This window comes from Notothenia rossii (assembly GCF_949606895.1).
Source record: "Notothenia rossii genome assembly, chromosome: 4".
Taxonomy (NCBI): Eukaryota; Metazoa; Chordata; class Actinopteri; order Perciformes; family Nototheniidae; genus Notothenia; species Notothenia rossii.
In genome coordinates, this window is record NC_136902.1 from 87759437 (window position 1) to 87779498 (window position 20062).

A 20062-nucleotide genomic window follows, 5' to 3' on the forward strand; every position below is an offset into this window, starting at 1 on the left:
TTTCTTTTAGCCTCTTGCCTTCTCTCGTTGTCTTTTCTTTTCTTTACTGGGGACAGTTAAGCCATCATGAATCCAAAGTTTCGTTCTCTCCAAAAATATAACAGATATTATTCTAAAAGTATTCCATGATACTCTCTGATGGAGAAGACTAATGTTTGTTGTCCAAACCTGATATTACATTGACCTGACTTCTTTCTATGGATTGGTTTAACCACACAGAGTCCATTGATCCCCATTAGCAGTAAACTGTTCTCCTTAGCAAAAATGAACAACCACTGGAATGTCCAAATCGTCCAATCAGAATCAAGTATTTAACTAAGCTGTGTAATAAGTGGTGATAATCCATCAATCACAAAGCTTTTGCTGAGCATTACCCTCACGTAGAGTCTCTTTCTCTTTCAGGTGATGGTGACGACGAGTTTGCCCTTTACCCATCCGACATCTTGGACGATGTGTGCGGCTCTGACGGCGACCCCGCCCCTCCCTCGGCCCTGGCGGAGGACCCAGCATCCCCTCTGCTCTCCGATGACGAGGCTTCACCCCAGCACTCTCTGTCATTCCAACACCCGAGTATCTTTTTACCCCAAGAAGAGTTGACCGTGCCCCTGGACTTTGAACTGCGAGAGTCGGCAGTTCCATGCGGAGGTCTGGGCATCTGGAACCACAGGAGGATCAACGAAGGGGAGCGATTCGGACCCTACGAAGGAGAGCACACGCCTTATCTTCGGGACCCCACTCAAGGCTGGGAGGTAGGAACCAAACCAATGAAGAAGAGTTAATGTGTGATCCAAGGTTATTGATTTGCAGAGTTGATAACTTCATACACATGGCGGATTGACAGAAATGCAAAGCAACATTTATAATTTCAGGAATTGAGAAAACACATTTCACATTGGCCGCCATATTAACGGTACGTCCACACAGCAGCTTTGAAAAAATCTTGAAACTCTTGGAGCTGGGCGTGTCTGAGAGCTTGGGGATTTTTGCGAGCAACGCGACCAACAACCAATCACATGAATGTCCCGCCCCCGACATACAAAGCAAAAACCCCCTGTTCTTCTCCAATCAGAATATGTGCAGAAAGGAGTATGACATTGTGTGCACACTGTCTCTGCCACCTCCCTCCATGCCTGGTTCCTCCGGTTTGTATCCCGGTAAATAGTTCTGGTCGTAAAGAACCGGGTGATTTGCTACCGTAATTTCTCGTTTGGAATATGAGGAAATGAACTGCGGTCTGTCCCTCCCAGCTTGCACGTGGTTTGATTGGCTAGCGCTTGTACTGTCAGATTTGCATAAACGGGATTTGATTGGCTGACGCTTCCAGCTCAGTTTCAAAAGTTGAACATTGCTCAACTTTTGAATCCTGGAAATCCTGAAAATCCTGAAAATCCTGGAAATCTTCGCTTTGCTTCCCCACAATGCAGTTCGGCAAAAAGCGAGGCAAAGTGACGTCATCCCCATCAAAGTCAATGGGCAGAGAAGCGTTGGAAGCGTTGAAAGATTTTTTGAAGCTGCTGTGTGGACGTACCGTAAGGGCCTTAGTACGAGAGTGCGAGAACCCAATGATGTCCATACACGAAGTAATAAGAACATTTTGTTCTTGGTAAGATTATTATTCTTATACTGGAACACGTGTTTGAGGCATGGAAAGTCAAGCAAATTTGCACAGACATCATGACTCTCCAACATTACGAGATTCTGCAGTGAATGGTTATTATTATTATTATTACATGTTGTTAGACCCACAGGGGCAATTTGGGGTGAAGTGTCTTGCCCAGGGAGACAACGACATGCTGTCTGCAGTGGGGTTTGAACCTGTGACCCCCTGATACGAACACCAAGGCCCTATCCATTGCACCACACGCCTCCCCATTACAAATTGGCAAATGTGCTTTCTTGTTTTCAATTGTTTTGCAATATATTCCGCTACAGTAAAGACATTTGCTTTACTTTGGTTTCAGTATTAAAGTGAAAATTGAAGTTACAAGTTTTTTTTTAACAGTAGTAGCACACAAGGGGGGGGTCCCTTCTCAATACTTCCACTGAAGCATTCACATCAGTCCTCATTTGTATTTCCTCCCATGTCGTCATGCTCACATTTCGCCCAGTGACCACAAGGCAAGTTGTTACTGTTGGCTGCCCAGTGATGTAATGTTAGCTCAGCGCCATTGAAAGTCGAGGTTGTGCTCTTAACTCAATTAAAATGAAAAGCCATAAATCCCTTTTTCATCCCGGTTAGGGACCCAGTGCGGCCATTGGCAAATCACATATTGGTCAGCCGGCACAAAAAATCGAAGTCAGGGTCACAGGACAAGGTCAGAGGTGAGCTGTGGTCTCCGTCAGTGTCATGCTCGCTCGGTTTTATAGAGTAGGAGGAAGGGCCGGCAGAGTATCAGCCTCATTAAGCCTCCAGAAATAGATCCTCTCTCATTTGGATGTGAGGATTTGGTCCTTCATATCCTTTGTCCCTTTTGTGGGACAGAACCAAGCTCATTAAGAATGGCTGTCCATGCAGTTCATAGAGTGAAAAGTCACAGGTTTAAATAGAGAGATGATTCAATGCCTATCCCTAACCCCTAAACTCCATTTCAATGGTGCGCTGAGAACATGTTGGTAGAACATTCCCCTCATATAAATACTTTTGGATTTGGACCGGCGCTCGTTGGGTTTGCATCATAGAACATTGCTCCAGCCCATCAGCTCTGACTCAGTGGTTTTGGCTTGGACAAAACAGAAAGAAAAATGTTTTTTTTTTTCCTCCAAGAAGCTAAGACTTCTCCCTCATTATCAACTGCCGGGTGAGAGGCAATATATAAAAGTCTCTTTAAATTGAAGTGGAGGGAAACTCTTAATTTTTGCCCATTTTCATAACACAGAATCTTAATAAAAAGTCCCTAGGAGATTTAAAGGTGGTTGAACAACTTCTCTGGCTTATTCTGTTTTTCCCAGGGAAGGAAATAAAGGAAAAAGAGGTTTCATGAATTTTAATCCGGTGGTAATTTATGGGGAGCTTGAATAATATGTATTTAAAAAAAGCTGTGTGTGTGTGTGTGTGTGTGTGTGTGTGTGTGTGTGTGTGTGTGTGTGTGTGTGTGTGTGTGTGTGTGTGTGTGTGTGTGTGTGTGTGTGTGTGTGTGTGTGTGTGTGTGTGTGTGTGTGTGTGTGTGTGTGTGTGTGTGTGTGTGTGTGTGTGTGTGTGTGTGTGTGTGTGTGTGTGTGTGTGTGTGTGTGTGTGTGTGTGTGTCTGAGGGCATGCGGGTGGTGGTGGTGATAGGGGGGGGGGGGGTTGAGGGGAAAGATGGGATCGTGGCGAGGCAGCACTGTATCACAATGTTTAATTACCACCCTGACAGCGAGCCATAACTCTTTCCATTAAGTAAATAAGTTGTAAAGAATTTATGATGAAATGCCACATTATTCAGAATGGATATTCAGTGATGACATCCCTCTGCATTAAATATGGTAAACGCCATTAAGCCCTGCTGACCCTCCCCCTTCCCCTCCCATGCCCACCCGTTTACCATCCCTCACCCAGCAGCCCCCTCCCCTCCCGCCTGCAAACCGTCAATATGCCAATAAGCCCGCGGAGGGTCCGTAAAAATAAAATTGATTTGGTAAATGTGAGTTAAGATAGATATGTTTGCTTTCATCATCAATTCCGTGGCGCGCGGCGAGGTGATGTCACCGACCGGGGAGCGCTAAAGTGGCGCTCCCATCTGGAGCGTTTGATGGAGGGCCCTGAGCGGCCCGGGCCAGTGGTGACAGACTGGGGGGAGTTTGTCACCAGGGAGGCCACCGTTCTTCAGAGCCATCACCATAAATTCGGACGCTTTATTCATAAAGGAGAAGAGAGAGTTATGGCGCCCATGATGCTTTATGAATACAGCAATGGTGACTTATGGGAAAGATAGCTTCGGTAAATAAGAGGTAGAGAGGCAGCGGCGAGGGTCTGTCAGGCGCTCACCTACACTATGCAGAGTGCTGACTGTGCCAGCAGTCACATGACCACTGTGCGTGTGTGTTTCTGAAACAGATATATCAGCACTTTTATTAAGTTGATGAATTTTAACAGATGAATTTCTCCCACTTATCCCGGCCACTTGACATTTGACATAATTCAGTTCATTAAATTAAATTGTTAACTTAGACTCAACTTCATTTTTTAAGATAAGATAAGCCTTTATGGATTACTGTTGGAAAATCAGGTTGTCATAGCAAGAGTTCACACTGATTATGAGAATACACATTTTATTTTTTTAAAGCAACATTTACTGTTTGCATACATACACATCATTTTAAATATATACAATGTGCAGGTATTTAAAATTGTTTAACTGGGTTTCAAGACTTGTTGATGGAGCCTGATGGCAACAAAGGATCGTCCAATAAGGATAATAGATTTATTGTATTTAATTTGTATTAACAATTGAACAACAATAGGAGAACAAATCCAATTGGCTTTGAATATCTAAATGGCGAGTGAAGTGACCTTTCAACCTGGTGAATGATCCCACTAGAACAATCCTTATGACCTGTTTTATTACCAAAGTTTAACACTTGGTATTGGCTTAAATTCCTGGAACTACTTTATAATAATAGAAGGTTGAATACTCCATATATTTTCCAGAAGTCATTCAATAATTGTACTTAATCAAAGCAAATACAGACACAGAATCCATGAACTGTTGAACATTGCGTTGAGTATTTCATGCGACAGAATGGGGATGATGTGTGCTGCACTCGGCCACACATTATTTGCATGTGTTTCTCCACGGCGTCCTCGAAAACACTCTTAACGCCTGGATGCCCACCAGTCCATATTCTGCTGTCTCTCTCTGAGTCGTTAGGCACATTGAAATTCAAACTCCATTTGTGTCCGTCCTCTTCTCAGCGGCGGCAACAATAAGACAGAGAGTTAGAATCCGGGGAGAGAGTTATCCAGCACTCAATGAGCCTCAAACTCGCAGCCCCACGGGATTATGGGTCCTGGGCTTAGAAAAACCGGGTGCCTCCTGCTGTAGGAGCGATGGGCGGAGCAGGTTAGGGGTGCGAGAAGGAGGTGGGGTGATGAGTGGGGCGGGACAGGGGTGCTTTAGGAGCCTTTGTGCACCTCCTTGAGTGAGAGGCGGAGGTGGAGGTGGTGGCAATAGTGTTGGAGGTGGTGGGGAGGTGGGGAAGGAGATTAGCAGTGGTGGTGAATGGGAGTAGAGGATTAGGTGGCTGGGCAGGGCCTGTCTCCTGAACCTCATGAGAGGATGGGAGGAGGAGAGGCAGCTGCCAGGAGACCCATCATTTAAACCGCTGTCAGCTGGAAACCCTGCATTTCTAATGGAAACCTAAAATAAAATGTTATTACCTTACAATGAAGTGCATCGGAAACTTTGAATTTAAGATTCAAATATACAGTTTGTGGTTAACTTATAGAGCCTAGGGGTTACAATGCTAGCAGATGATATGGAGCGGCTGTGAATCAGGGGGTGAATCAGCGTCTACCAATCAGAGGGTCAGCGGTTCAATCCCAATTCCCTGCAGACAACATGTCCAAGTGTCCTCGGGCAAGATACTTAATATATACCATAATTGCTCCTGAAGGCGTGTAGTGTAGTATTGAAGTGCTGGCTACATTTCATGTAATGTATTTGTTTTGTCATTTACAAAACAGCAGAAACAACAAGAAAATCATTTTTCGTCCAACTGTAGTTTGTATAACTGTTGTTTTGCCTTTAATATGTACAGACAGTGTGAACTCTAGGAAAGGTCGATCCAGGAATCAGGGTTTTGTGTGTCGCATGCGTGTCCACATACACTCTTGGGTATAAAACAGAGTGTGAGAGCGTGGACGGAGGGCGTTTCGAGAGGGGCGTGTTTTTTGTGCGCGGATAAGCCGCTGTCCTGAATGAATGCAGATGTCTCTGGCTGGCTGTCCGCCTGTCCCCCCCGCGCCCTGACGGCCCGTCACCTCTCTCTGTCACTGGGAGAAAGAGCCACTCTTGGTCTCCTCCTAAAAAGCCCCTTAATCCCCGGGCCCCTGCCACATCCCGTCCACTGTCAGCGGAGATGGCCCTGCCCACAGGAGCGCTGGGGATGAACCTCTCTGTCACTCACGCACCTCTCAATGGACACACATCTTCACATTTTCACACGCACATGCACATATTTTTTTCAAAGTGGAAAAGTCCTGCGTCTGTAAAGGCGATGTGAATGGCGGTTGTCAATGCTTTGTGCAGCATGAACACAACGGCCGCCGCTCTGACATCATTGAGGGACCTGTTTTCTCTCATGAGAAGAGCACTGACTGGCTGCGGAGACACTGAGTGTAATTATGAAGCAGGCGTTCACAGCACACACTTGGGTCTCATTGATGAATTGTAAAGAAGACAATAAAGCCCATTAAAACCTGTTGTGTTAGACCGGATAGTGCCAGGAGGGAAATGAGTCTCCATTTAGACACAATGTTCTGGACAAGAGACTGTTAAGTTGTGCTGCAGAGGAAACACATATCCTTTAATTAAACTGTCTGTAATCGTAAATATAATATATGTGTTAGACTTATAGTTCGGTCACGTAGACCTGAGGAAGATAACCGTTTGGGGGAGGGGGCTTGAACAAATATGCCCTCAGGGGTTTGGATGGATTTGAGCTATAAGACTAGGGCTTAGTGTATAAAACGAACTTGGGCTAAGAGGTCTCCGGGTGTAGGAGGAAGCAGTTTTCACCTGGCTGTATTAGGTATATAAGTTATAATAAAATCTGTAGCGGTTAGTATTCAGAGTTGCTTCGTCATCGTCCTGAAGTTTAGAAAACATTGACATTTCCAAGTCAGTCCAACTAGAAACCAGGATGCTTGCGTTGTGTATGACCAAATTCACTATGGTATGAATCCTATGAGTCGCGTTCACATCGGGAGAATGTGCCTGTCTTGATTTAATCCTACATTTAACTTCATAGTAGTTAATTGGCAATAACTATGTTATTTTCTTAACCTTGTGATCGGCAAATATCGTTTGAAAGTTGGATTTGACATTTAAAGAGGCCCTATTATGCTTTTTGTGGTTTCCCTGTACTGTGTTGTAGGTGTTTCTGTATGTAAATGGTCTCCACAGGCTTAAACCCCAACGTTTCCTGAAGAGGGAGTCTCTCTCCCCGAACTATCCCAATTCTTGTCTTGAAATCACGTTGTATAAAATTCTTCAAATGGCCTTCTTTCCTGTTTTCATTTACTACTATCAACATAGTTATCATCAATGTCTAAAATAATCTAGTCCACATCGACAACTCACAAGATCAAGACGTTAGTTATTTTACATTGTTCATGTATTGGTTTGGGATTGTTTAAATAAAAAATGTGCATTAACCTGCTGAGCTACCTCCACACCCCTGGCCTCTAACTTCCTTCACACGGTGAGGCAGAGGGTCTCCAGCAGCGTGTCTGTGTCTGCTTTTGTCTCCCTTGGTGTCTGCGAGGGAGATGAGCCCCCCATTCAGTGTAACCGGAGCTTGATTGTCTTGGACGGGAGTGATGTCCATTCAGAAATCCTTAAAGACAAAACAAGCTGGGGGTCTGTCTCCCATGCCGCTCAGTTGATTGGTAATCCCTTTCTTTGGGTTAATCTGTTGTTTGTTGGTGTGTGTGTGTGTGTGTGTGTGTGTGTGTGTGTGTGTGTGTGTGTGTGTGTGTGTGTGTGTGTGTGTGTGTGTGTGTGTGTGTGTGTGTGTGTGTGTGTGTGTGTGTGTGTGTGTGTGTGTGTGTGTGTGTGTGTGTGTGTGTGTGTGTGTGTGTGTGTGTGTGTGTGTGTGTGTGTGTGTGTGTGTGTGTGTGTGTGTGTGTGTGTGTGTGTGTGTGTGTGTGTGTGTGTGTGTGTGTGTGTGTGTTCTAATCTCCTGTTCGAGAAGCAAGACATTGTGAGATATCATGGGACTTAGAGCTGGAAAAGAAATGCATACTTTGACTGATAATGGGGGGATTGATCATTTTTCTCCTTTTTATTGCAAGATATATGTTAAAAATAAAAAGGTGTCATTGTTTTAAATGCATCAGTACAAAGAAAGGACATTTGATTTGGTCCTTAATATGATTTCTACGCTGGGACGTCTCTGCAACACCACAGTACCTTTATAATGCTTATACATATTTGTATTCCTGAGTGCAGTGTTAGTCACATCCTCCACTTTGTCCGTAGGCTGCTCCTCTTTCTCAAAAAAAAAAAAACTCTACAAACTTCTGATTTCCCCCTCATTCCTTAGCACTGAACCCCCCCCCCCTCTTCTACACTCCTCCTCCTCTGTCTGAGTTCCCAGCAGGGAGGGGAAGCTAGGTTAACTAACTGAACAAAGTCAGAGTGAATTGCAGGAGGACAAAGGCGGGGCGTGAGTAGGGGGGTTGGGGGGGGGGGGGTTGGGCTGTGAGTTGGTAGGTGTAGCCGGCAGCACAATACCAGGTGAAGGAGGCTCTCGTCGGGGGTCCGTCCGAGCGGGGCAAAGGTCACGGGCCTTATTAGATCCGAAGTGAATGGAACGACTTATTTGACTGAAGAAGGTAGGATGCGGAAGGAGTTCACCTGTTTGAAAAGCTCAGAGGGGGGGGGGGGCGGGGGGCATGGTTCCCCCAACCCCCCATTATACCAACCTGTCAGGGTGCAGGAAAAAAATCAGACTAGCTGATAGCTCACAGCAGGGGTCAAAACACACATAATATAGTCCGAGCTGAAAGAAAAAGAGGGTTGATTTGATTGGAAACACATGCAGGGCAAACTCAATAACACAATGACAAACGTCTAGAGTCTAGACAGCCACAGATATAATGGGGTTTATACGCAGGTGCATTGACTCATCGGCGGGATATAAATGCCACTGCCTCGTAACACACGTTAACATCGTCTGTACTCGGCGGTTATAGGACTCTGGAAGGATGCACACTATTGACGTAACGAGGAAGCCTCAAAGTCACTGGAAAAAACATGAATTCAGAAACGCCTCTGTGTTATGAGATGATTTACAGAAGGAAGTAAAGGGAGGTTTGCATGTAGTGAAGTTTACCAGCTTGAATTAAATGTGTATGTTGCTACCAAAGAGACCTGCAGCTGTTTTGTTAAGGTTGGACTGTTCTGAGTGAACCGTTGAGTAAGAATCTGATCAACCAGAAGTGGAAGTAATTAAATATTTATACTCAAGCACCAAACTTAAGTATTATCTAGACAAACGTACCAGTATCTCCAATGTATGTTACTTTATGCTTCTACTCTGTGATGCAGTAGTTTACCAATCATGTTCACAAGGGTTCTAAAATTAGCTCCACATTGATAAACTAGAAGATCAAAAATACTAACAATACAAGTGATAACAACTGGATAATCAAATATTCTTTATAAATACTTTGAAAGATTCTGCATACTTTTTAACTTTACGTGCATTCGGCTGATTTGTCACTGACATGGGCCACTGTGCAGAATGAGTACTTTTACTCATTTAATACAAGTACTTTGATTGCATTTCAATGCTAATAACTTTGTACTTTTTGTAATTAATTTATCTTGTAATGGAGAGTTTTAAGTCCATAATATTTCTACTTTTAGTTAAGTAAAGGATCTGATCAACATCTGGAAACACCCTCCTATTAATTTACAACTCTGAAGGTAACTTAAGGAAAGGAGTAAGGGGGAAATGCAAGAGCCGGAGTACGCAAATCAAACACACCTTGTCAGCTGTCTGCAGAATAAAAAGAAAATAAGTGCCGTTATTCTCACACACACATACACACACACACACACACACACACACACACACACACACACACACACACACACACACACACACACACACACACACACACACACACACACAAATCAGCATTGGAATGTGTATGCGTACATACACCAACACATAAAACCCTATAGTTTCACACACACACACACACACACACACACACACACACACACACACACACACACACACACACACACACACACACCCTCACAAAATGTGCCCCCTGCACTCTGCACAGATAGAAGTGAAAATGAGGGGACCCCTAAACGGCGTACAGGAAACAGAGGTGATGAATTCCTTGTGCGGGGGCCACGGAGCCAGGCTCATAGATACCTTATCTAGGGGGATTGATAGGGGAAGGGCCTTCCCTTAAAACACACTGCTGATTGTTTCCAAATGTCCTCCCAATGGGGAGGGTTAGCGAGAGGCAGAGACAGCGACTCAGGGGCAGAGCTTGCAGGCTTTTTATTGGTCCAGTCCGGGGGGAACGGCGAGGGAACAGCAACCCTGTCCTGGCTTTCCTGCCCCGAGTTACTGAACCAGCCGTCAGATCGCATTACCCAGGCAGTAAATCTAAGAGCCGGTTAACGCAAATAATACAGAGCTAATACTTCTCTACCAAATCACTTTCTGTGTCTGTGGTCAAACCCTCCGTCCACGTAGACTCTCTCTCTCTCTCACGGCTATTATAACCTACAATCTCCATATACGCTTATGTATCCATGTATCCCGTATGGAGTGCGCTGCCCTGTGCATGTTCGCTCACATGTTTAAATCTCTCCCCTGTCTGCGCCGCGGTTCAAAGGGTAATGGGACGCTGAGGTCTGGTTTGAGAGCTTATTGGTTAAGCGCTAAAAACGCAGGCTGGGGCCACATTCAGCGCAGTAACACCGTGCCCCTCGTCCAATTACTCCATATTGCCGCTCCAATTAGAGTGGAGCAGGTCCAAAACCAGAACTGAGAGCTGCCAGGTTTGGAGAGAGAGAAAACAGAGGCCCCGGGTGGCAGTAATGAGGTCTTAACCCCGACTTCGCTCTATTATGTCATAATGCTTTAATTCGAGCCATATGATAGGCTGCTCTGCACTCTTGTGTTATTGGAAAGTCAATATTTGTGAGCTGGCTCTGTCTGTTCCCCTCAGATGTGGCCTGAAAGTGAGTGCAAAGAGCCACAAATTGCCAAAGGAGGGGATGATTGACAGAAGGGAAGATCACATCAGGTTGCTCAGGGAGTGTGATGGCATCCTGCTTCCTGACACTGCTTATTAAATAATAAGGTAGATAAGTATCTCACGTCTACACTGGTTGATGGAAAAAGCACCGTGGCACAAGTAGCAAAAACTACAGTGTAAAATGACCATGTTACAAGTAGAAGTCCTGCATTCAAAATAATACAGAAAGTATTAGCATCAAAATATATTTAAGGTTAAAGGTGGGGTAGGTAAGTTTGAGAAACCGGCTCGAGATACACTTTTTGTTATATCCCATGGAATGCTCTTAACATCCCGATAGCAATGAATATCTGAAGTGCTTTGACAAAAAATCCATTAAAAAATGTCATCTGTGGAAGCCGTAGTTCTGTAAAAAGCACGACCAATCATCTGAGCCGGCCCGGCTAAAATAACTGGATGGCCTACCTGCCTGTCAGCCTTCCATCTGTGCACAAACTTATCTCGTGCCCTCATTGGTCATGTGCACGTTCGTGTGTGTTGGAGGAGGGGCTCTGTAAAGAAGTGGCAGATTTTTTCCGGCTGTGTATTTTCAAATTCCAGCGCACTCGAGCTGGTTTCTCCAAAATGACCTACCCACCTTTAAGTCTTCATAACTCAAAACCCACCAGTTTTGTTTATTTTTGCCGATAAAAACCCAAATATATGTATCATATATAATTAATGGTACTATTCAGAAAAAGAAAAGAAACTATGTGTGCATGCTTGAAGTATGTTTTGTTAGCAATACTGCTGAACTGTGAAATATTGTTATTTAAGGATTAGGGTTAGGGTTAGGTGATATTTTGAAGGTTGGCAATTTTACAAGTTATTTTAGCCCTGAGATATTTCTACAAGCCGAGACTTGAATATGTATTTCCCCATTGAGGTCAGCACTGCCCACACACCTTCACATCCATGTTAGTCCTTCTCTTGCACCAATTAAGTCACGGTGAATTGCGAATAGTTTGTACAGTGTTTGAAGGTCACGTTTTAAATTAGCGTGGCTTAGGTTTTTAATGGGGTTAATTGCCATGGTAATAGCCCACAATCACATCCTGGTCAATAATTGTTTTGTAATTGCTTTGTGGTTGCTTAATAATGATACAGTCCATCAATTTGTGTCGTTGCATAATTACAATAGGCAATGTTTGATTACACTCAGAATAAACATGCATTCCTTTTACATAATGAGAACTAAGTGGCAAATACTGTCTTTTGAAAGAAGGGAAGAATAAACTGCACCTGCTCGATTACATTTGAAACATTCTAGGAGAATTGATGGTATGGCAAAGTAAAAACATAACTGAATTTCTCTCTATAGCGAACTCGCAATGCCGTGCTTTAGGCGACATATGCTGCAAATCAGACTCCATTTGTTTTACGCAGAGATACATTTCTTGTTTACACTCACGGTAACTTCAGGAATGTTATTCTAACTGCACTACGGCAGCTTTTGCAGGGTATCTTTTTCATACCCTGCATTGTTCATTGTTTGAAGATGTAAATTGAGCAATAAAAAGGGAACGCTTACGGGATATATTGGATTAGACGTCCAGCATACTGTACGCTCATGTGTTCTGCATTATGAACCCCCAGCATGGGGGCAAGGGATTGAGCTCTACACACGGCGGTCAGCCTTAAATCCACAGATAAACGCGGCTCACTCATGCGAAGATGGTGGGGAATAGATAGTGTTTCTCCTCTTGGGAGAAGGGAGGAAAAAGGGACTGGAAAACAAGCTTATGTATAGCGACCGAGTGGGTAGGCTGCGAGAAGATAGGATAAGCAAAACTAGACAACTATACAGGGTGAAAACAAGAGTGATAGATGAGGCAGAAGAGAGACAAAGACAGATAAAGTGGAGAGAAGAGTACAAGAGAGAAAGACTAAATCAGTCAGAGTGAATGAAAGAGAGGCGAGGAGGTGGAGAGGGAACTGGATGTCCTGTCTCTGGTACGTGCCGAGGGAGACAGATTTCCCGGCGGAGGGGTTCCCAAGTGTCCCCCCGCAGTTTGTAATAGGATTTTCCAGGCTACAGCAGGTAGTCTGTGAGGGAACTTTGTTCGCCGGTGCTCACAGATGAAGGTTAATGCGGCCCAAAGGTCTGGGAGTCCGTCACTCGCTCCCTCCTCCCTCCCTCCTCGCTCCCTCCTTGCTCCCTCCTCCCTCGCTCCCTCCTCGCTCCCTCCTGTCAGCACTGATCCGTCACAAAGGATTTCTCCCTGCACAACTCAGCGGCCATTTCTGACATATCCAACAAACTAATTGTTGTCTCCAGTCTTGGCAAGCCCTGTGAAGTCCTATCGAGTTAGCGTCCAGTTGCACGGATGAGGAAGAAGTAGCAACATGTATTTCTCGACCGAATGATGCCATGTCAGCAGCCAATGAGGAGAGGAGAGGTTGGCCAAGACAGAGCAGGCCAGAGTCTCCATGAGCAGAGTTTGTGTCATCCGTATTCTCTCCTCCAATGTTTCTCTTTCTCTATTTAATGGCAGCTTCCTTTCCCTCCAAGCCACTTCTTTATGACAGGCATTGTAATGTCTTTAGAGTTGTGGGCAGCCTCTGATTGGGCCACGCAGGGCTCCTCTCTGGCCCTGAGTGACAGTGGGACCAGGTCCAACCACCACCCAGGACACAGAGCCATAAATCATCCTGCTGGCACCGAGCTCCACTTCCTGAACAGCTACCAGTTCCTGCAGGGGACAAAAAGGCCTTTGTGGGCTTCTAGCAGCTAAACCCTCTTCTCTCATGGAGGATTGTGAGGTTTATGAGCGATGCTGAGGAAGATTGTAGAGAAAAAGAGAGTTCACACTCACTTTCTCTCTTATTAAGTACGTTTAAAAGGCTAAAAGCTGCACCTGTTGATCGGATCAGCCACCGATTGTTTGTATACGTCACCGTGGAAACTTTCCATTGACGTTCCCTGAAGATAAAGTCATCAGCCTTGAGTTCTTGGCGATTTGATCACAGTGTAGTGATGTGTGAAGAATCAGACTGCCAGAGCTGCGGCGGCCCTCGCCAAAGGTGGCCTCCCTCCATCACTCCATCCCACCCTCCCTCCTTTTACATTCCTCTTTTCCACCAGTCTCCGTCCTCCCCGTGTGTTTGGATGGCTCCACCTCACTGTCAGCCTGTGAGCGACGGCTGTTTTCCTTACAGGCCAGATCAAGACATGAGATTGGCCCCAGGGGGCCCGAGGATGTGAGGCTTCTGACACATCCCGTAAATCTAGGGTGTCCCATCTCCACTGCTCGATCTGCGCACAGCAATGAGAACACCAATGAGGCGTGAGGATGAACATTCCTCAGGCCGTTCTCACACACAAACCCCCGGGTTTTGCTCGGAGAATAATACTGCCCCTCGTCTTGAACTGGAGAGCGGTCCACTTCAGCAGAAAAAGTCCCAAAACCCCAACCATTAAGACATACATGTTTGTGTTAAATGATGAATATAACATGGTGTGTTATTCTAGTGTCTATGAGAAGGCGTGGATATACTCAATTCCCATAATCCTTTGCCATATTTGGTTAAATCCTCTTTATCTACACACATATAGGCACATCAAATTTTAAATCAGGGCTGTACGTTTAAGTGAATAATTTCATCGCAATAGAGATGGGGCCATATTGCTCAGAGCTGGCCCCATGTGGGGGACCCGGGTTTACATCCAGCCCGGGACCACTTATATCGCATTTCATACTCTATGAGATGCCCCCTCATAACACTACTACTTCAATGAAGGCACTGGTTGCCCTAAAAACATGTTTGTAGATCTACAAGGCCTTGAAATGCTATTTTATAGACTATTTCAAAAATATTAGTTTTGTACATATTGAGTTTTTGAATTATAATGCATAATTAAAGGTACTGTTGCCGCCACAAAGTACCCTAATTGAAATGACTTTAAACACAAGTATCAGATGTCTCGTGCAGGAAGAGGCAGAGTGGAAAGTAGACTGACCAACCAACAAGGAAACTGCAGACAGGCTCGGCCCCTGGAAGCCCCATGTGTCCCCCGTCCCTCCTCACCCACCCAGCCACGTTAGCCACGTTAGCCAGATTTTTCACCCAAATGGAAATGCAGCCTGTCATTTCCACGCAGCCTCCAACCGCTCTGTCTGTCCAATCCGTCACAGCGCGCCAGCGGCCGCGCAAATAGGCCTGCCACTCTCACTGTCATCTGAGTAACGGATGTCCCATCGTTACCACAGGGTGGGACCAGGCAGGTCCACTTTCACCTCCCCCTCCTCCCTCCTCTTTCCCAGTGATGAGCCTTTTGGACCTCTCCAGGACTTTAAGGTGTGTTTGTGGCTGCTTTCCTGATGCATTCTTTTTTTCTTTGTGCGATGAATGCTTCCCCCCCCCCCATCAGAAGCAGAGGTATAATAGGAGCAGGGGTGGGGCGAAATAAATTGTGTCCTGGACTGGTAACCTAACAGCCATCATAAATAATGTAGACCTATTTGAAGGGGAAGATGGGGCATTAGAAGCTATTTACACTGCAGGAGCCTTACTATCGATCAGCATGGGACGTCCCATAGATAAGAAAGGGGTGATGTCATGGTTATTTATGGTGATTCCCGACGGTAAGGCTACAAAAGGGATTTCGGGGCGACAGCATCATCAGTTTTTGGGGGTTGCGGGGGTCGTGATGCATTCTGTCATCAATGGAACAATCAGCCGGGTGGTTCAGGGAGGGGTGGACATGCACATACCAACATACACACTCAGTACACATGCAGACATACAACACACAATGCCAAGATAAATGCCTTTGGTGTGATTACGGTCCATAAGGAGTAGTTAGAGGAGATGGCTCAGAGGAGATACAGTACGTCTCTGTCTCCCTGCTCCACATTCACCAGCCTACACATCTATATAGAGTGCAATAAAACACCAGTTCTCCACTGGTGTGCTGTGAAGTGAGCCAAAGGCCATATTCAATAAGAGTCTGAGGCAGAATTACCATTCAGGGATCACCAGTCGGGTCACATAAGTACATGAACCTGAGTTGTGTTGGATGAGGATTTAGGAACTGTGAGATGTGGACACTGGCTAAGGTGCGCCTTGGGATTTGACTGGATGTTATACATACTGTAGAGGGAGAGAAATAACAGGAAGACATCTTGAAAAAGAGCTCTGAGGTGACTTAATTACAAACACAGCTATTGGTTTCCTTTTCAAAGCAGTCTGTTGACAGCATTTTGATGCCGGGGATAATGAAGACGGCTCAAATTGATGCACTGTCCTCTGCACAAACTGCTCAATCAGTTTAAAGAAGAATAAGTACTCTAATGGCATCTTTTGCTAACAGGGAGAGTGGTCAGATTAACCGTAAAAATGTAGTTATAACATGCACTGATTGGCTTATTCTTTATTGATGTTGAACAGCACAATAGGGCCTTTACGTTGTTTTTCTGAGGTATATTCCACGTTTTTTTGCGCCTACTTTAAGAGACTGTGGATAAAGCTTAAGCTAAATGAAATGTAATGTATTCTATGATATGTATGGTATGTATCTTTGTAATGGTAGCCTTGCTATTTACGCTTGCAACTGACCACAAAATGAATTTATAATACGGTGTTAGGACGCAGCAAACAATTACACACAGAACATCAACACTTCTTCTCTCTGCCTTAAGCTTACAAAAGGGGAGAGAGAGAGAGAGAGATTGAGATAGGATGGAAGTACAGAAGGAGAGACTCCCTGAGCTGAGGGAGGTGTGGGGGGGGGGAGCAGTGAGGAGAACAGGAGGGAGTAAAAGCTGGCAGCGCTCCACAGTGTTTTCTGTCGCTGGCCCCTCAGAGCAGGAACATTATTGTGAATATTAGTTCAAAACTTCTGGCACCCATCCAGACACCGGCCTCTGCCTGTGCGGAGGGGAGGGGGGGGTTCAAGTCCCATCATACACACACACCATTATTGCCATTAACCAACCCCCCCCCCCCATCTCCTCAGCACACTCACGACTAGAAAGGCTGCACAACAACAAGATGTGTGGAGCCTAAAGTCCTGCCCGGCCCTGATAACAAGTCCCAGCTTTTCAAGAAAAAAAATAAGCAAACACATGTGGCTGTTTGATGTCCGCCTTATCTCCGCTAACTTCACATTCTCAGAGAGTTTCTCCAGCGAGATCAAATTCAGTAATTAATCTGCTCGCTTTTTTATGAATTGTTATTGAGCAAAACTTTTACTTAAACTGGAAAGTGCACAGCTGTGTCCGCGCACCAGAGGAGTTTCCGGCAGGCTTCTTTCATGCTGCTAATGAGAAAGTGGCAGAGGAAAAGTCTGCTGAACTCCGTAAGGGCTCGTTCGGCTCAGAAAACACTTGAGTCGTGCGTTTACTCTTGGATGAGCGATGAGAAGTGCATGGTGATTTGTGTGTTTGTCGTGATAAAGTTCAACACTGCCTCCTGGGACTAGATACGGATCGCTCATCATTTTTTAGATTGATATTTTGAGTTTAATTGGACAGGAGAAGTAACTCACCCTAATGAGTTCAGTTAAAGCAGCCATAGTGTGCTTGTTTTCAGGTTGCATATTCGTATGTCCCGCCCCTTAGCCTATCACATACAATGTGTTGGAGCGCTAGCCATTAGAAGCACGAGTGTTACGTAGTGATGTCACCGTGTTATGGAAGTCAATGAAGGAGTCAAATGGAGGTGTTTGAGACAGGGGGGGAGTGTGTGGGTGAGAACTTTTTTTGGGATCACACTACAGGGAAGGGAAATCCCAAAAAGCTTAATATGGCCCCTTTAAAAAATGATGACTCAAAATCAGTGGTGGAAATAATTTTTTTCTCAAGAACAATTTAAAGCTACTTGGACTTTACTTAAGTATATCCGATTATGCTACTTCATACTTCTACTCCACTACATCTCAAAGGTCAATATTCTATTTTACTTCACTAAATGTATCTTCAGATTTCCATTAAAAACATGTCATATCAACTTAAATATCCAATGCATAACAATTTTCAAAAGTCGTCAACAACAATAATGTGTGTACTAGATTTTTGTTTGTCTACAACTTTGAAATGCAAATTGGTGCAAACCTTATTAACACTCACTTTGTATAATGCGTACTTTTACTTTTGATACTTTCAGTACATTTAGCTGTTACTTATTTTACTTAAAGGTGGGGTAGGTAATTTTGGAGAAAGCAGCTCGAGTGCACTAGAATTTGAAAATACACAACCGGAAGAAATCTGCCACTTCCTTACAGAGCCCCTCCTCCAACACACACGAACGCGCACATGACCAATGAGGGCACGAGATAAGTTTGTGCACAGATGGAAGGCTGACAGGCAGGTAGGCCATCCAGTTACTTTAGCCGGGCCGGCTCAGATGATTGGTCGTGCTTTTTACAGCGCTACGGCTTCCACAGATGATATTTTTTAATGGATTTTTTGTCAAAGCACTTCAGATATTCATTGCTATCGGGATGTTAAGAGCATTCCATGGAATATAACAAAAAGTGTATCTCAAGCCGGTTTCTCAAACTTACCTACCCCACCTTTAAGTATTTCCAATTATGCTTTTTCATACTTTTACTCCACTACATCTCAAAGGTCAATATTGTACTTTTACTCCACTTAATTTATCTGACAGCTTTAGTTACTTTTCAGATTTTCCATTAAAAACATGTCATGTCAACTTAAATATCCAATGCATAACAATTTATTTATTTTTTAAGATTTTTGTTTGTCTACAACTGTGAAATGCAAATTGTAGCAAACCTTATTAACACTCACTTTCTAGAATGAGTAAATTTAGCTGTTACTCCTTTACTTAAGTGGAGTCTTAAATACAGGACTTGTACTTGTTGTGTAGTATTCTGACATTAGTGCATGGGTACTTTTACTTGAGTAAAGTGTCTAAGCACTTCTTCCACCACTGCTCAAATTGACTTGGCATCGGTGTTAGGGTCTCAGGAGTCAGTTGGTTAAATGATGCCACTGAACAGGAACATAGCTGCCTGGCACGGAGTTGAAATAACAGAAAACACACAAAGAGCAGTTGGGAGCAGTGAATAAGGCACCTCCCTCCCATTGGAGGAGGAGGGTGTAGGGTCTATTCAACAGGAACAAGGAGACACAATGAAACAGGGTCAATGCTGGGTCAGCAAAGTCCACGAACTGCAGGGTACAAGTGGAGGCAGGCAGCAGTGAGAGTGCACAATATAGACAGGTGAGCCTTTTAATGCCGCAGGAATGTGATGCAGGAAGGTGATCAGCCAATTCCTAGCGAGGCCAACTTTAGATGTATAAACGCTCTTACTCAAGAGCGCGTGTGTACTCAAGGCAATGAGTTTTTGAAGTGAAGTCGTCCAAGGGGTTTGTTAAGGTCTTTTGACAAAGCCATCGCAAAGGTCATGTATCTATAAGTATCTCTTTGACCTGTCACCCATGACCCCTCAGCCAGGCAACACAACGAGGGTCTTAGAGAGGTGTCACCATGGCAACACAGTATGGGTCAGTGAAGGGACAGATATTGTTTTTACCTTTTTGTTAAAATCTTGCACATGCACCTGCATGCGTACATGTGTGTGTTTTTTAAGTACAGTTTGTGTCCCTTTCCCAGAGAGAGCATCCTCACATTTGTCTCCATCAGCAATGCGGTCATTAAGAGAGGGCACTTTGAGGTCTCTACTGCACTTTCACCCTATAAAAAACACCCCCCCCCCCCCACACTCTCCGCCAAACAATCCCAATGAGGATGGGTCGTTGGGCTCCCAGGTCTCTATCCCAGCCTGCCTTGGGGGGAGCAGGGTTTTTTGTCTCTCACCCCCCTTTTGTTAGAGTACCCCCCGTAATAAATCTGGATCTGGTAAATAGCCCATGAATAAAGGGAGATTTTATCCTCGGTGGCACAGGGAAGATTTAGTGGGCAGAGGCAGCGTCGCCTCTCATCTGAACAACTACAAAGTGGTCACTCAGCGAGCCTTAAGAGGCATAAAAAGCCCGCGGTAGTTCATTAAATCTCCAGCATGAAGATGGGACTGCTGTGGCGGTGATTTACGGCGGTCAGGTGCATATAGAGGCGGTGGCACTCGGCCCCACCTCTCATTCTCTGTCTGTCCCAATGAGG

General features: G+C 44.8%; 1 protein-coding gene across 1 annotated transcript in view; it reads left to right on the plus strand.

Annotated features, from left to right (window-relative positions):
• Positions 1–20062, plus strand: part of mecom (MDS1 and EVI1 complex locus) — a 165879-nt gene that overhangs the window by 55383 nt on the left and 90434 nt on the right. The window contains 1 exon segment of the mRNA XM_079673882.1: positions 403–749. Coding sequence (XP_079530008.1) covers positions 403–749 — 347 coding nt within the window.